The sequence below is a fragment of the Aristolochia californica genome, unplaced genomic scaffold (genome assembly GCF_029961685.1).
Source record: "Aristolochia californica isolate CCGP_79_NKW_82.1479 unplaced genomic scaffold, dmAriCali1.0.hap1 SCAF_4, whole genome shotgun sequence".
In the NCBI taxonomy this organism is placed as follows: Eukaryota; Viridiplantae; Streptophyta; class Magnoliopsida; order Piperales; family Aristolochiaceae; genus Aristolochia; species Aristolochia californica.
The window spans coordinates 534,664-549,190 of NW_027182103.1; the positions used below are offsets into that span (position 1 = coordinate 534,664).

The 14,527-nt window shown below is 37.1% G+C and overlaps 2 protein-coding genes across 2 annotated transcripts; both read left to right on the forward strand.

Moving 5' to 3' along the window:
* Positions 1 to 665: 665 nt before the first annotated feature.
* Positions 666 to 2,648, forward strand: LOC137963829 (cellulose synthase-like protein G2). The gene is made up of 6 exons (XM_068811036.1): positions 666 to 694; positions 786 to 998; positions 1,104 to 1,215; positions 1,296 to 1,489; positions 1,587 to 1,934; positions 2,025 to 2,648. The coding sequence occupies exons 2-6, from the start codon at positions 843 to 845 to the stop codon at positions 2,571 to 2,573; spliced, it is 1,359 nt and encodes a 452-aa protein (XP_068667137.1). The 5' UTR covers positions 666 to 694; positions 786 to 842; the 3' UTR covers positions 2,574 to 2,648.
* Positions 2,649 to 8,492: 5,844 nt separating this feature from the next.
* On the forward strand, positions 8,493 to 11,804 carry LOC137963037 (cellulose synthase-like protein G2). Its single transcript, XM_068810217.1, has 8 exons — positions 8,493 to 9,101; positions 9,510 to 9,608; positions 9,750 to 9,878; positions 9,970 to 10,182; positions 10,288 to 10,399; positions 10,480 to 10,673; positions 10,771 to 11,118; positions 11,209 to 11,804. Exons 1-8 carry the CDS (start codon positions 8,499 to 8,501, stop codon positions 11,755 to 11,757), a joined length of 2,247 nt encoding a protein of 748 aa, XP_068666318.1. The 5' UTR covers positions 8,493 to 8,498; the 3' UTR covers positions 11,758 to 11,804.
* The last annotated feature ends 2,723 nt before the right edge of the window (positions 11,805 to 14,527 follow it).

The window sequence follows — 14,527 nt, forward strand, 5'->3', positions numbered from 1 at the left end:
AAATAACGCGGTAGACATAATGAACACATTCCCATAGTAATATTTACGTCGCAACAAATCGTGTGTGTAGAGTTTTTCTAGGTATTTTTTGTGAAGTTAGCAATAGTATTTGTACTATGGATGCATGGGGTGGTATCCTATTCGAGTAAAATTTTGTTTTAAAATTTATAAATTTTGATATAGATTAGTATAAATTTAATGTATTAATAATCTAACTAGTCAAAATATTAAAATCAACTCAGCCCATTAGATTTAGAACTTGTCTTTAAGAGTTGTCAAAAATATTTTTACTGTAAATTATTTAACCAGTTTTGATTGAATGTAGTTGATGTATGAAGATTTCAAGAAGCGCATCAAAAGTGCAGAAGTTGATTACAAACTGAAAGCTCACAAATCTACAAAAGAACACCCTGCTTCCATAGTGGTATGAACCCATTTCTTCAAATTTTGATTTCTTAAACACAAGACACTGTGATTCTACTCCTCAGTTCCTCCCAATTCAGTAACCCAAAATGATTTTCAATCTGACTGCATGTTTGGAATCTGCTAATTTTACATGAAATAGCTCATACATGAGGAGGTCACTGATGTGCCTAAAGAGGAGAAAGCCAAGATGCCATTACTAGTATATGTCTCTAGAGAGAAAAAGCAGAGCATCCCCCACCACTTCAAAGCTGGTGCCCTCAATGTTCTTGTAAGTCCTCCATTCCAATATTCTCTCCCCCTCACTTGTGTTTCTGCATTAGCATAGACACCTATCAGTGACAACAATTTCGCCATTGCAGCTTCGAGTCTCCGGTATTCTGAGCAATTCACCATATATACTGGCTTTGGACTGTGACATGTACTGCAATGATCCTAATTCAGCAAGACAGGCTATGTGTTTCCACCTTGATCCCAAGGAGTCCCCCTCTTTGGCGTTTGTTCAGTTCCCTCAAACTATGCATAGCATCAGTCCCTCTGATATCTATGATGGCAGCTTGAAAGTTCCTTGCAAGGTATCTATCTATCTAACTCCTTTCAATCAATTACAAATTAGAAATAATAGTTTTGATTCTCAATTAACAGTCTCTTACTTAATTTTTACTTCTTGTAATTAATAGCTGTGGTGGAAAGGTAGTGACAGCTTAGGCGGACCGATTTTATCGGGTACAGGCTTCTACATGAAGAGGGATGCCTTGTATGACACTAAACAAAAGTACTCCAAGGGGAGAGGTTAATTCTTTAAACATGACAGTTGCATTGAAGTGAGTGAATCTTATCAATCTTTTGCTAATTGTGGCTTTCATCAACAGGTCAATTCATGACTTCCAGTGATATACTTCAACTCAGACAAAGAATTGGTCCCTCTCACCTTCTTATTGCTGAAATATTGAAACAGTATGAACAAAACACCATTAATGCACTTCTTTCAAAGGGTCCTGTCCTGAAAGAGGCACACCTTATAGCTTCTTGCAGCTATGAGGCAGAAACCAAGTGGGGAGAAGAGGTGAGCATGCAACAGAGGTCACACTGTATTCATTACCAAGACTAACTGCTCTTTTCCTTCGCTATGATGAAATACTTGTTTGTGTGATCATTTGTAGGTTGGGTTTCTTTATGGTTCAGTGGTGGAGGACTACTTCACTGGCTTCAATTTGCACTGTGGAGGACTACAATCAGCTTATTGCCTTCCCCAGAAGGCACCATTCCTGGGCTCAGCTCCAACTAATTTCAGTGATTGCTTACTTCAAAGCAAGAGATGGGCAGCTGGGTTATTGCAAGTGGCTTTCTCAAGGTCTTGCCCTCTCATATATGGGACAAGGAAAATTAATGTACTACTAAGAATGTGCTATGCTTACTTTGCTTTCATGCCCCTATCTTCCTTGTTTGTGCTTTGTTATGCTCTAGTTCCACCTCTTTGCCTCTTGAATGGAGTCTCTCTATTCCCAAAGGTATGGAATGGTAACCTTCCTTCCATGACTATGTTACTCAAAGAAAATGAATGGTAACACCATTCTAACCTAACTGGTTCTTGTATACAGGCTTCAACTCCATGGTTTCTTGTTTTCATCGGCACACACATTTTATGTGTAGTTCACAGTATGTGGGAGATATTTACCATTGATGGATCGATCGAGCTGTGGTGGAGCTCGGAGAGGATGTGGATGATGAGATCTGCTTCTTCATACATGTTTGGACTGCTTAGCGTTGCAATGAAACTGATTGGGATGTCACAAATTGATTTTGAAATCACGAACAAAGTTACCGATGAAAAACAAATAGAGAGGTATACCATGGGGATATTTGATTTCCAAGGAGGAGGTGCACTGTTGTTCCCACTGATCATTGTAGCCATGGTTAACTTGGGTTGTTTGATTGGAGGCATATGGAGGGTGGTCGTTGAGGCTAGTTATGATGCATTGCTTGCACAAGTCCTTCTTGCATCTCTTGCAGTGGCTGCTAGTTATCCCATAATTGAAGGCCTTTTTGTTAGGAAAGACGAAGGAAGGATTCCAATCTCTGCAGCCTTGGCACCATTGATGCTCTCAGTGGTTATTGTAGGTTGTGGGTATTTAATTTTCAGCTTGTAAATTTTGGTTGCAAGTGATTGGATGCTTCATTGGCAGCAAAAATCAGAACAACAACAAGAGAAACCATTTTTCTTATGATTTTGTTTGCTCTTATAATTACAAGGCCCATGCAAGTAAAATTTTAGTTTCAATAATAAAAAAGCTAATAATTTCAAGTAGTTTATATACTTGTAAGTGAATACCTTAGGCTTGAATAGTAATCTTGAGAAAAAAATATAGAGTTATTTACACTAGTGGGTTGGGGTTAGGTTTACCAAAACCTGAAAAAAATCCGAATCGTCAAACTCGACTCTGACCCAATCACCTTCCTTGTAACCTTGTCCCTGCTCTGTTCCCGTTAACCCGATTGTCTTAACCCCGTTTTATATCTTTCTCATCGCGATATCTACCCATGATTGCAACAATGTACAAAATTCTCTGGTGCTCTGGTGTTCTCTCCAATTTAGATATGTATGTTTTAGATTCTAAAACATAATCTATTCTTTCAAATATATGTAACCTCATACATGGCTGACAAAGAGATCTGTATTACCAGAAGTACTTCAGCTGGCTTAGTGCATATTTTACCATGGATTTATATCACAAAGTCAGTGTAGTGGGAACCTTCTTTTTATTGGTGAAAGCCAAGCTGCAACTTCCAGTGTGTTTGCAGTCCTTCAATCAATTCCTGTAAGTTTTAAATCTTTTTCTTTTATTTGTCCTTTTATTTCCGTGAGAACATCCCTACTGTTCTTTTTTTTTTTTTGGACCTCAGGAAGAAATCTTAGCCTTTTTAAAAACAGGAGAGTTGTTGGGCAATGAAGAAGCACCATCTATGAGAGTGCTAGGCTGATGTACAATAAAAATTAAAAGACCTTGGATCGCAGGCGTTAATAACCCATCCAGAATGCTCAAAAGAGGCGAGAGGTGACATCATATTGTTCCTCTAAATCGCAGACTAATCATATACTGGTTAGAAAGAGGAAAGACGGGGACCTCAGAGATATTTGCCATCCTACCTGGGTTCCGGACAATGTTAGAACCAATGAAAAGGGGTGTTTTCTGGGTTGCAATCCATTGTCGACGCAACATGTATGATATGTGCCACGTCACATGCACTAGACCACGAAGACCATTAGCAGTTGTTGTTTAGTTATATATACGTGGGTAATCATGTTTGTTTACTTATTTGTAGTGGGTGTTGAACAGTTGTATTTTCGTGAGTTGTATGGCTATATAAAGCCTGGATGATTTCAATAAAAAAGGATATGGATTTGATTATCAATTAGTCTCTTCTTATCTCTAATTCTCTTCTCCTCGTAATTCTTCGTCGTCTCTTCTTCCTCTATTCTCTTTTCTTATCCCAAATCCTTCGTCTCAGTGGTATCAGAGCCAGGTTACGCCACCGGGAAGATATTTCGTTCCGTGACCTCTTGTTCCGTCGCTGAAGAAAGAATTCCTTTTCCTCTGTTGTCGCCGTAGACCTTCTTCTATCCTTCCCGTCTCTCTGTTTCTCTCTGCCGTGAAATAATTTCTTCTCCGTATCTTCTGTGAAGCAATTCCGAAATTCAAGTCACCACAAACCTTCCTTTGCCACCGAGAAGAAATTCCGAAAAAAAAAACGTATCGGAAATCTCTGTTCTGGAAGAAAACAGAGCCACCGACTTCCTCAACACTGTCGTTGCCGCTGCCGGGACTCGAGTTCTGCCACCGAAGCTGTTATCGCCTCCTCGCCGCTATCGTTGCCATAGCGAATCAGACCCGCAGATCTTCCTCAACGCTGTCGGAATCGACTTCCTTCATCTGTCACCGGGAAGAAATTCCGAAAAACCGCATTGGAAATCTCTGTTCGGGAAGAAAACAGAGCCACCGACTTCGTCAACGTTGTCATTGCCGGGACTCGACCTCTGCCACCGAAGCCGTCATCGCCTCTGCTGTGGCCGCTGCAAATCAGACCCGCAGATCTTCCTCAACGCCGCCGGAATTGACAAAATTTTTTGTTTCCGAAAACCAGAGTCGATTTTTTTTTCTTCCTGTTTCCGCCCTGCACCCCTCACACTTTTTCATTTTTCTCCCTCCTGTCGTCAACTTCCCTTAATCAGTTCCATTTTTTTTTCTGTCAAATTTTTTTTTTCTCTTCCTGTTTCCGCCCCGTGCCCCTCGCACTTTTTCATTTTTCTCCCTCCTGTCGTCAACTTCCCTTAATCAGTTCAACTTTTTTTCTGTCAGAAATAGCCCTTTGTCTTAGTTTTTCTCTTATTTACACTTCATTATCTTTTTGTCTCCTTCTCTCGGTCTAAAACGATCATATTTTCTTCCTAACCAATTTTAGTATTTTTTATTTTTTTTAGTTTTTTTCGTCGTTAAAAAAAAATAAAAATTGTTGTCCATGGATACTCGCGGCAAAACGAAAGCAGAGTTCTGTAATGAGGTCAACGAAATTTTGGCACGACACGAGTCAAGTTTCAATCAGGTGAATGCAGCCTTACAAGCCGTGTTAACCGAGCTCCAGGCTCTTCGAGCCTTCCGTAGCCAAAACATTAGGCCTTCTGAAACCAACCCAATTGCACGTGATGAATCCTCACACCCACATATTTCTCGCTCAAACACTATAAATGACCACTCCCATCAACACCTCAAGTTGTCATTTCCAAAGTTTAACAAAGACGACCCAACTGGATGGATTTACAAGGCTGAGCAATACTTTGAATTCAAACACATTGCACCAGAACTACAAGTTCAGCTAGCCTCCTTCCATTTAGAGGGCATCGCCTTGCAATGGCACAAGTGGTTGACGAAATTTCGAGGACCATTCATATGGGATGAGTTTATCAAGGCTATACAACTTTGATTTGGTCCAACCGACTACGAGGACCCTTCAAAAGCTTTGAATCGCCTTAAACAAACCACAACCGTAGCAGCTTATCAAGAAGCTTTTGAAATGCTTTCCCACCGAGTGGACGGCCTACCGGAAAAGTTTCTAATTGGTTGTTTTATTGCAGGACTTCGAGACAATATTCGCATCGACGTTAAAATTAAACAACCTAGAACCTTGGCAGATACAATAGGAGTGGCTCGGCTCATCGAGGAACGCAATCAGCTGCAGAGGCAACCAAATCACCAACTACTTTCCCAACCAACTTTTGCAACACCAAAGGTCTCAGCCAAACCAATAGCTGGGGTGCTCGGACCTCCACCAACCCAGCACATAAACCAAAGCTCTAATACTCAACCAACAACCTTCCGTCGAATAACCAACCAAGAGGCACGAGAACGTCGAGAGAAGGGGTTATGCTATTATTGTGATGAGAAGTTCGTTCCAGGCCATCGTTGTGAACGACCACAATTATTTATGATCGAGGATTTCCCCCCTATGGGCATCGAGGATGTTGAGGACGATCCACCAGAACCAAACCCTCCATGAAGTTTCGCCCAACGTTTCTTTGTTCCATACCAAGTCATTGTGAAAGTAGCTTATAAACTAGCTTAAGGACAAGGATCATATCCTAATTTCATCCTTGAGGACAAGGATCCTTAAGCAGTGGGGAATGATATGTGCCACGTCACATGCACCAGACCACGAAGACCATTAGCAGTTGTTGTTTAGTTATATGTACGTGGGTAATCATGTTTGTTTAGTTATTTGTAGTGGGTGTTGATCAGTTGTATTTTCGTCAGTTGTATTGCTATATAAAGCCTGAATGATTTCAATAAAAAGGGATATGGATTTGATTCTCAATTAGTCTCTTCTTATCTCTAATTCTCTTCTCCTCCTAATTCTTCGTCGTCTCTTCTTCCTCTATTCTCTTCTCTTATCCCAAATTCTTCGTATCAATGCACACGTTCATTTGTGATTTGTATCCAGAATTAAAGAAGTTTTTGCTCAAGCTTCCCTTATCAGCCAAGTTGCAATATCTTCTCAATATGGGAGACAGATCCCATGCAATAATCCAGAAGTATAGCCCAGATAAAGAAATAGTATAAGTTTTGGAGGACAAGCAAGGGAAGGTGGTTAGAGTTGTCAATGAAGTGGTGGAAAAAATATGGGAAATTGTGGATGGGATCCCTTTTTATGCCCTTCATTGTTGTTTACTAATTGAAATTCAGTAATCTTGTCTATGAGATTTCGTACCAGGAAATTGAATAAGTTTTTGGCAGAAGGTGTTTGATCTTGTATTATTCATTCAATACCTTAATAAATTGTGATATTTTTTTTCCCTAAGATTTAGTTGATATTGACAACGGCTAGCCAATACACCTAAAAGACCGATCTGTTAGGTACATAAAGCTACCGCCTACAAGAGTGGACGGAACCACTCTGACAGATATAATATTAGATGATGCAAAAAATACGAACAACTTGTTACTTGTAACTTATTTTTGTTGTAAGAGTTGTGTTCCTATCGAGTTGAAGCCACAAATTTGGATGGGATCAGGGCTTTGTAAACGGGATTTGAAAGCTATGACTACCAAGTTTATAGTCGTTGTGACATTGTTAGAGTTTTGTGCATTTAAAATAATTTAATCAATGTAACAAAATCCTATGTGATATTGTTCAGATTGATGTTGTCGATGACATCAAGATGAATGAGGGAGATACATGAGAAGTAGAAGAAATCTCATAGTCGTTTTCACATGTCATATACACCAAAATTTCAACAAATTTGAAGCCACCAACAAACATTTGATTAACTAGTTTGATATTATAAAAGTAAGTATTTGTTTAATTATTTTATTTTTATATATTTATTAATTTATCACAAGTTAAAATCTATCTTAGTTTATTAATGAAAAAATTAAGTACAATTATCTTAAAAGTTAATAGACTAACTTTATATAATAAAATATATTTTTTATATAAATTAATGATGGTTAATATTATATTTAATTACTTCTAGGAGTGAGAATATAGATATTAAAAAATAAAAATTTTTGATTAAATAATTTTATATTATAAAAATAAGCATTTTTAAATTATTTTATTCTTATATATTTATTTAGTTAGTTAATATTAATTTAATTTTTATATTATTTATTAAATTATCATAAGTTAAAATCTTTCTTTTAGTTTATTAATAAATAAATAAATACTAAAAAAATATATTTTACATTACACTTTTCATTGCCCGTACTCACTTTCCCTGAGTAATTCACTTTCACTTTCCATATCGTTTGTCTTCAAAATGCACCGCACTTCACTCTCACTTTCCCAACGTAATTCACCATTTCTTGCTTGGTCTCCGAGCACTTTGACAAGGATACTGTGGAGCCACCTTTCGCCGCCATTCGCCTTTTCTGGCTTGGTGTCCAAGTATTTTGACTAGGAAACTTTAGAGCCACCTTACATGCCTTGAATCATAACAAAAAGCCAAACTCTTTACGTAATTTTAGCCGTTTACGTATCTAGATACTTTTGGAAAGGGTTGACCCAACCAAGTCATGTGAATGGGGAATTAAATGATTGAAGGAGATTCAAATGGAATCACAGGTTAGTAATCTTACCCCTTGAACCATTTAACTGATTTATCGAGGTGATGTTACTCATCTGGTCAGCCATTGTTACAGCCTCTTACATCACTTCGATCTACCGACGCTTTCGTTGGCCGCACTCCAGCCTCAGCAGACTCAAATGGAATCACAGGTTAGTAATCTTACCCCTTTACCATTGACTGATTTGTCGAGGTGATGTTACTCATCTGGTCAGCCATTATTGGCCACCCTTACAGCCTTGTACATCGTTGGCCGCACGCCAGCCTCAGCAGACATGCGTAGTACAAGACGCTGGTCGCGTTCATGTTGATCATGACCGCCAGAAATTTCCTAGCTACAGAAACCCCGACATCACTTCAGCAATTTAAAGATTCAGTCCTAGCACTTTAGATGTATAAATAGGATACGCTCGAGCATGCGAGAGCAGAAGAAACTAAGCTAGCAAACTAGGCCACAATGGAGGGCCCTCTTCACCAGGTTTGGGTGGAGCAGCCGCGTGCGGCTCTCAACAGGGCTTACGCTCTTCTCCACGCTTCTTTCATCCTCGCGATCCTCTATTACAGAGCCACCACCGTCTTCTCCGACGCACGCCTGGCGGTCTTACTGGCCCGCGTGACCCTCTTCGCCGCTGAGCTCTTGGCTTCCTTCCTCTGGGTCCTCGGACTGGGCCTCCGTTGGAGACCCGTGTCACGGACCGTCTTCCCGGAACGACTACCACCCGACGTGGAGCTGCCACCTATTGACGTGTTCGTTTGCACGGCGGACCCGGAGAAGGAGGCGCCTGTGGACGTGATGAATACCGTGATATCGGCGCTATCGCTGGATTACCCGCCGGAGAAGCTGCGGCTTTATCTGTCCGACGATGCAGGTTCGAAGGTGACGCTGTTTGCTCTCAAGGAGGCTTACTCCTTCGCGAGCTCGTGGTTGGGTTACTGTAAGAAGAACAGGGTTGCGACGAGAGCTCCGGAAGCTTATTTCTCCGGTTCTACGGAACGAGGTGAGTGTGGCGTAAATGGTAATGGCGAGGTGAAAGGAGCAGCGGATAAGGAGAAGATGAAGGTAAGGCCACAAACGTCTTACATCATAGTAGAATATTTACGTGTTTATAATATAACCATTAAATTGAATTAAATTACTAAAAACTCAATTTCTTCTTATTTTATTTCTATATTTCATGTATTTTAGATTTTTTACATTTTTTAATTATTTTTAATGATAAGATAAGATAATGGTATTATTATAAATGCCTTCCTTTCCCTTGAAACAAATATACTATTAAAAATTTATGACATGAACCCTCTAGGAATTAGAGAAAAACAAGTAAAAAAAAAAAAAAAAGAGCTTGATGATATGCTTAATAATATAGTTTTATATTGCAGGAAAAAGCCCTTAATGCTATTGCTGAAAAGATAAAACATTCTCAACATTTTTACTGTAAATTATTTAACCAGTTTTGATTGAATGTAGTTGATGTATGAGGATTTCAAGAAGCGCATCAGAAGTGCAGAAGTTGATTACAAACTGAAAGCTCACAAATCTACAAAAGAACACCCTGCTTCCATAGTGGTATGAACCCATTTCTTCAAATTTTGATTTCTTAAACACAAGACACTGTGATTCTACTCCCCAGTTCCTCCCAATTCAATAACCCAAAATGATTTTCAGTCTGACTGCATGTTTGGAATCTGCTAATTTTACATGAAATAGCTCATACATGAGGAGGTCACTGATGTGCCTAAAGAGGAGAAAGCCAAGATGCCATTACTAGTATATGTATCTAGAGAGAAAAAGCAGGGTATTCCCCACCGCTTCAAAGCTGGTGCCCTCAATGTTCTTGTAAGTCCTCCATTCCAATATTCTCTCCCCCTCACTTGTGTTTCTGCATTAGCATAGACACCTATCAGTGACAACAATTTCGCCATTGCAGCTTCGAGTCTCCGGTATTCTGAGCAATTCACCATATATACTGGCTTTGGACTGTGACATGTACTGCAATGATCCTAATTCAGCAAGACAGGCTATGTGTTTCCACCTTGATCCCAAGGAGTCCCCCTCTTTGGCTTTTGTTCAGTTCCCTCAAACTATGCATAGCATCAGTCCCTCTGATATCTATGATGGGACCTTGAAACATGCTTTCAAGGTATTTATCTATCTAACTCCTTTCAATCAATTACAAATTAGAAATAATAGTTTTTATTCACAATTAACAGTCACTTACTTAATTTTTACTTGTTGTAATTAATAGCTGTGGTGGAAAGGTTGTGACAGCTTAGGCGGACCGATTTTATCGGGTACAGGTTTCTACATGAAGAGGGATGCCTTGTATGACACTAAACAAAAGTACTCCAAGGGGAGAGGTTAATTCTTTAAACATGACAGTTGCATTGAAGTGAGTGAATCTTATCAATCTTTTGCTAATTGTGGCTTTCATCAACAGGTCAATTCATGACTTCCAGTGATATACTTCAACTTAGACAAAGAATTGGTCCCTCTCACCTTCTTATTGCAGCAATATTGAAACAGTCCGAAGAAAACACCATTAATGCACTTCTTTCAAAGGGTCCTGTCCTGAAAGAGGCACACCTTATAGCTTCTTGCAGCTATGAGGCAGAAACCAAGTGGGGAGAAGAGGTGAGCATGCAACAGAGGTCACACTGCATTTATTACCAAGAGTAACTGCTCTTTTCCCTCGCTGTGATGAAATACTTCTTTGTGTGATCATTTGCAGGTTGGGTTTCTTTATGGTTCAGTGGTGGAGGACTACTTCACTGGCTTCAATTTGCACTGTGGAGGACTACAATCAGCTTATTGCCTTCCCCAGAAGGCACCATTCCTGGGCTCAGCTCCAACTAATTTCAGTGATTGCTTACTTCAAAGCAAGAGATGGGCAGCTGGGTTACTGCAAGTGGCTTTCTCAAGGTCTTGCCCTCTCATATATGGGACAAGGGAAATAAGTATACTACTAAGAATGTGCTATGCTTACCTTGCTTTCTTGCCCATGTCTTCCTTGTTTGTGCTTTGTTATGCTCTAGTTCCACCTCTTTGCCTCTTGAATGGAGTCTCTCTATTCCCAAAGGTATGGAATGGTAACCTTCCTTCCATGACTATGTTACTCAAAGAAAATGAACGGTAGTACCATTCTAACCTAACTTGTTCTTGTATACAGGCTTCAACTCCATGGTTTCTTGTTTTCGTCGGCACACACATATTATGCGTAGTTCACAGTATGTGGGAGATATTTACCATTGATGGATCGATCGAGCTGTGGTGGAGCTCGGAGAGGATGTGGATGATGAGATCTGCTTCTTCATACATGTTTGGATTGCTTAGCATTGCAATGAAACTGATTGGGATGTCACAAATTGATTTTGAAATCACGAACAAAGTTACCGATGAAAAACAAATAGAGAGGTATACCATGGGGATATTTGATTTCCAAGGAGGAGGAGCACTGTTGTTCCCACTGATCATTGTAGCCATGGTTAACTTGGCTTGTTTGGTTGGAGGCATATGGAGGGTGGTCGTTGAGGCTAGTTATGATGCATTGCTTGCACAAGTCCTTCTTGCAGCTCTTGCAGTGGCTGCTAGTTATCCTATAATTGAAGGGCTTTTTATTAGGAAAGATAAAGGAAGGATTCCAATCTCAGCAGCCTTAGCACCATTGATGCTCTCAGTGGTTATTGTGGGTTGTGGGTATTTAATTTTCAGCTTGTAAATTTTAATTGCAAGTGATTGGATGATTCATTGGCAGCAAAAAATCAGAACAACAACAAGAGAAACCATTTTTCTTATCATTTAGTAAAATTCTTTAAAAAAAATTCCAAAGTAAAATAGAGAAGGAGACAATTAATGATTTATATTAAAAAAAATAGCATCAAATACCACAACACTTGGATGAAGATTCTAGCTTTATTCACTTTTTTCATTGAAGAGAGCTATCCGATTCAAAAGTTCAAGCTTAAAGTAGATATGCAGAGAGAAAAGCCATAAATCCAGAATGAATTTTCCTTGCTTCTAACAAGGACTGAGCAAGCAAGCACCTCTTTACAACAAAAAGGAGGTACAAACAGAGCAGAAGGGACGGTGTTCACTGCTTAGATTTGGGGTAAGTCCCGGTTGAACTCGGAAGTTGACTCCTCCAGGCAAACTAAAACCATTGAACGGATAATCAAGAATCAGAAGTGCCAATTATGGTCCTGAGTCAAAGTTATAGAGTTCCCAGTCTACGGCAACCACCGGCGTCTACTCGCCACTGGAATTCTCGTGGTTCTTTTCTTGAGTTGAGTTTAAAAATGATTGGGCTCTGATTCGGAACCTAAGTGATAGAGTGTTTGAGCAAGGAAAGCAAACCCATACAATCTAGTAGGAGCTTTTCAGATCTTTTCAGTCGATTGGAAGACCCTCTTCTTCATTGAAATCGATTTGTTACCTGCAACTAGAGTTGGTGCCAAAAGCTTTCATGCAAGGAGGGAGAAGGAAACATACAGAGTTGTTCCCATCTTTAAGTCGCCATTTTAGGTCGGATTAGAGAAAGGGGCATTACGCGATGAACTTCTTTTTTGTTTTCCTTCGGGAACGAGAAAAAAGTGGTTTCCATTCTAAGACGATACATCAACTTTGACAACGAATGTGGTAACACATCATCACGCCATATCAACAACCAAAGGAATAAATGCCATGGCACCTGACACGTCATCAAATTCACACGTCTTAACACATCAATGTGCCATGTCATCACTCCACATCTGCTTATCTTTTTTCTCCCATTTTCCTCATTATTGATTTAAGTTATTTTGTAATTTAAAAATATTTTTAAAAAATTAATTCAGGTTTTAAAAATCTTATCTTTATTTAATATAATAAAAATATAAATTTTTTTATATTAATTATTTTTAAAAATTAATGTAATTAATACCTTAATTTTAATATATTTTTTTATGTAAAAATTAATTTATTTTTTTAAAATCTTATTTGTTCATACATATTCTATTACCTTTTTTTTATAATAATTTTTTTATATTAATTAATTAAAAAAATATTCTTAACTAATAACACCTATCATTATTGACTTAAGATATATTTTAATATATAAAGTAATTTAATAAAGTATTTAAGTTTCAAAAAATATTATTTATTAGTACATGTTCCATTACCTTCTATTTATTGTTTTTTTTTCTAATGTAATTAACACCTTTCATTATCTATTTAAGATATGTTCTAATTTAAAATATATACTATAAAAATGATAAAATTTTCTTTTTGTCAGTAAATGTTTTATTACCTTTTATTTACAATAAAATATATTAAATTATTTTTTAATTAACTAATATACTAATTGTATATTTAATTATTATAAATATATCTTAAATATTAAAATTAAAAAAATATTAAATTTACAAATTAAAAACTAAATTAATTTTTTACTTAATATTTATTATTTAAAATAATATCTTAAATCCATAAAGTAAGGTATTAATTATTTTAGAAAAATAATTTTTAAATATAATTAAAAAAATACATTTTTATTATATTAAATCAAAGGCAATGAAAGGGTTAAGATTTTTCAAACCAGAAATTAATATTTTTAAATTACAAGAACTTAAATCAATAATGAAAGAAAAATAAAAGAAAAAAAGTATGTTGACATGGCACGTGATGACGTGTCATGACAACCTCTTATACACATGTGTTGATGTGATGACATGTAGTTTATTCCTTTGGGTGTTGATGTGTTGTGATGATGTGGTACCACATATGCGGCCAATGCTTATGTATCATCTTGGACTGTACACATGTACAATTGATCGTTCAAAATTTGGGTATTTTTTATATTAAATTTGAAAGTTTATTATTTTTATTAATATTTGTTAAAAACAGGTAATTTAGTAAAATTCCCTTCTTTTACTGTAAGGACTATAATATTCTTCCAACCTTACCAAGTCTCTTCCAATAAAAGTATCCAACTCAAAAAGATAAGTTTAAACCAACACTCCTATTCATGTATATCCCCTCTAATTTGTCATTCCAAACACAAGAATCATGTAGGCTTGATCCCAATAGCCACCATGTTCTGATTAATTGTGCATCATAGGTACATGATTGACGATGGAACTGATTAATTGAAGAAAAAAAACCTTTAGATTTTTTTTTAAAAAAGAATGGTTCAATAATTCTATAAAGTATTTTATTTAATAAATAAATTTTATTTTTTATGTTATTCTTCTTATCTCTTATTAATTTTGTACATAAATTGTAATAAACTAAAAAAAGTTAGAATCTCTAAACTCCATAAACTATTTCTTGAGTAAAATATATAACAAATAAACAAAATATAATAAAAATTTTATTTTGAAAAATAAAAGTAAATTAAAACCTAAAATTTAAAATAAAAAAATTAATATTCCATAAATTTCCAACAAAAAAAACTTATTAAAAAAAAAATTAAAATTTCCACTTTTCCACTTGTTTGATTTTTTACCAAAAAA

Coding starts and splice junctions, on each gene's coding strand:
- LOC137963037 (XM_068810217.1), top strand. CDS start 8,499: ATGGAGGGCCCTCTTCACCAGGTTTGGGTGGAGCAGCCGCGTGCGGCT. Junction 9,609..9,749: donor AACACCCTGCTTCCATAGTG/GTATGAACCCAT, acceptor TACATGAAATAG/CTCATACATGAGGAGGTCAC. Junction 10,400..10,479: donor AAAGTACTCCAAGGGGAGAG/GTTAATTCTTTA, acceptor TTTCATCAACAG/GTCAATTCATGACTTCCAGT.
- LOC137963829 (XM_068811036.1), top strand. CDS start 843: ATGTACTGCAATGATCCTAATTCAGCAAGACAGGCTATGTGTTTCCAC. Junction 999..1,103: donor GCTTGAAAGTTCCTTGCAAG/GTATCTATCTAT, acceptor TGTAATTAATAG/CTGTGGTGGAAAGGTAGTGA. Junction 1,490..1,586: donor AAACCAAGTGGGGAGAAGAG/GTGAGCATGCAA, acceptor GATCATTTGTAG/GTTGGGTTTCTTTATGGTTC.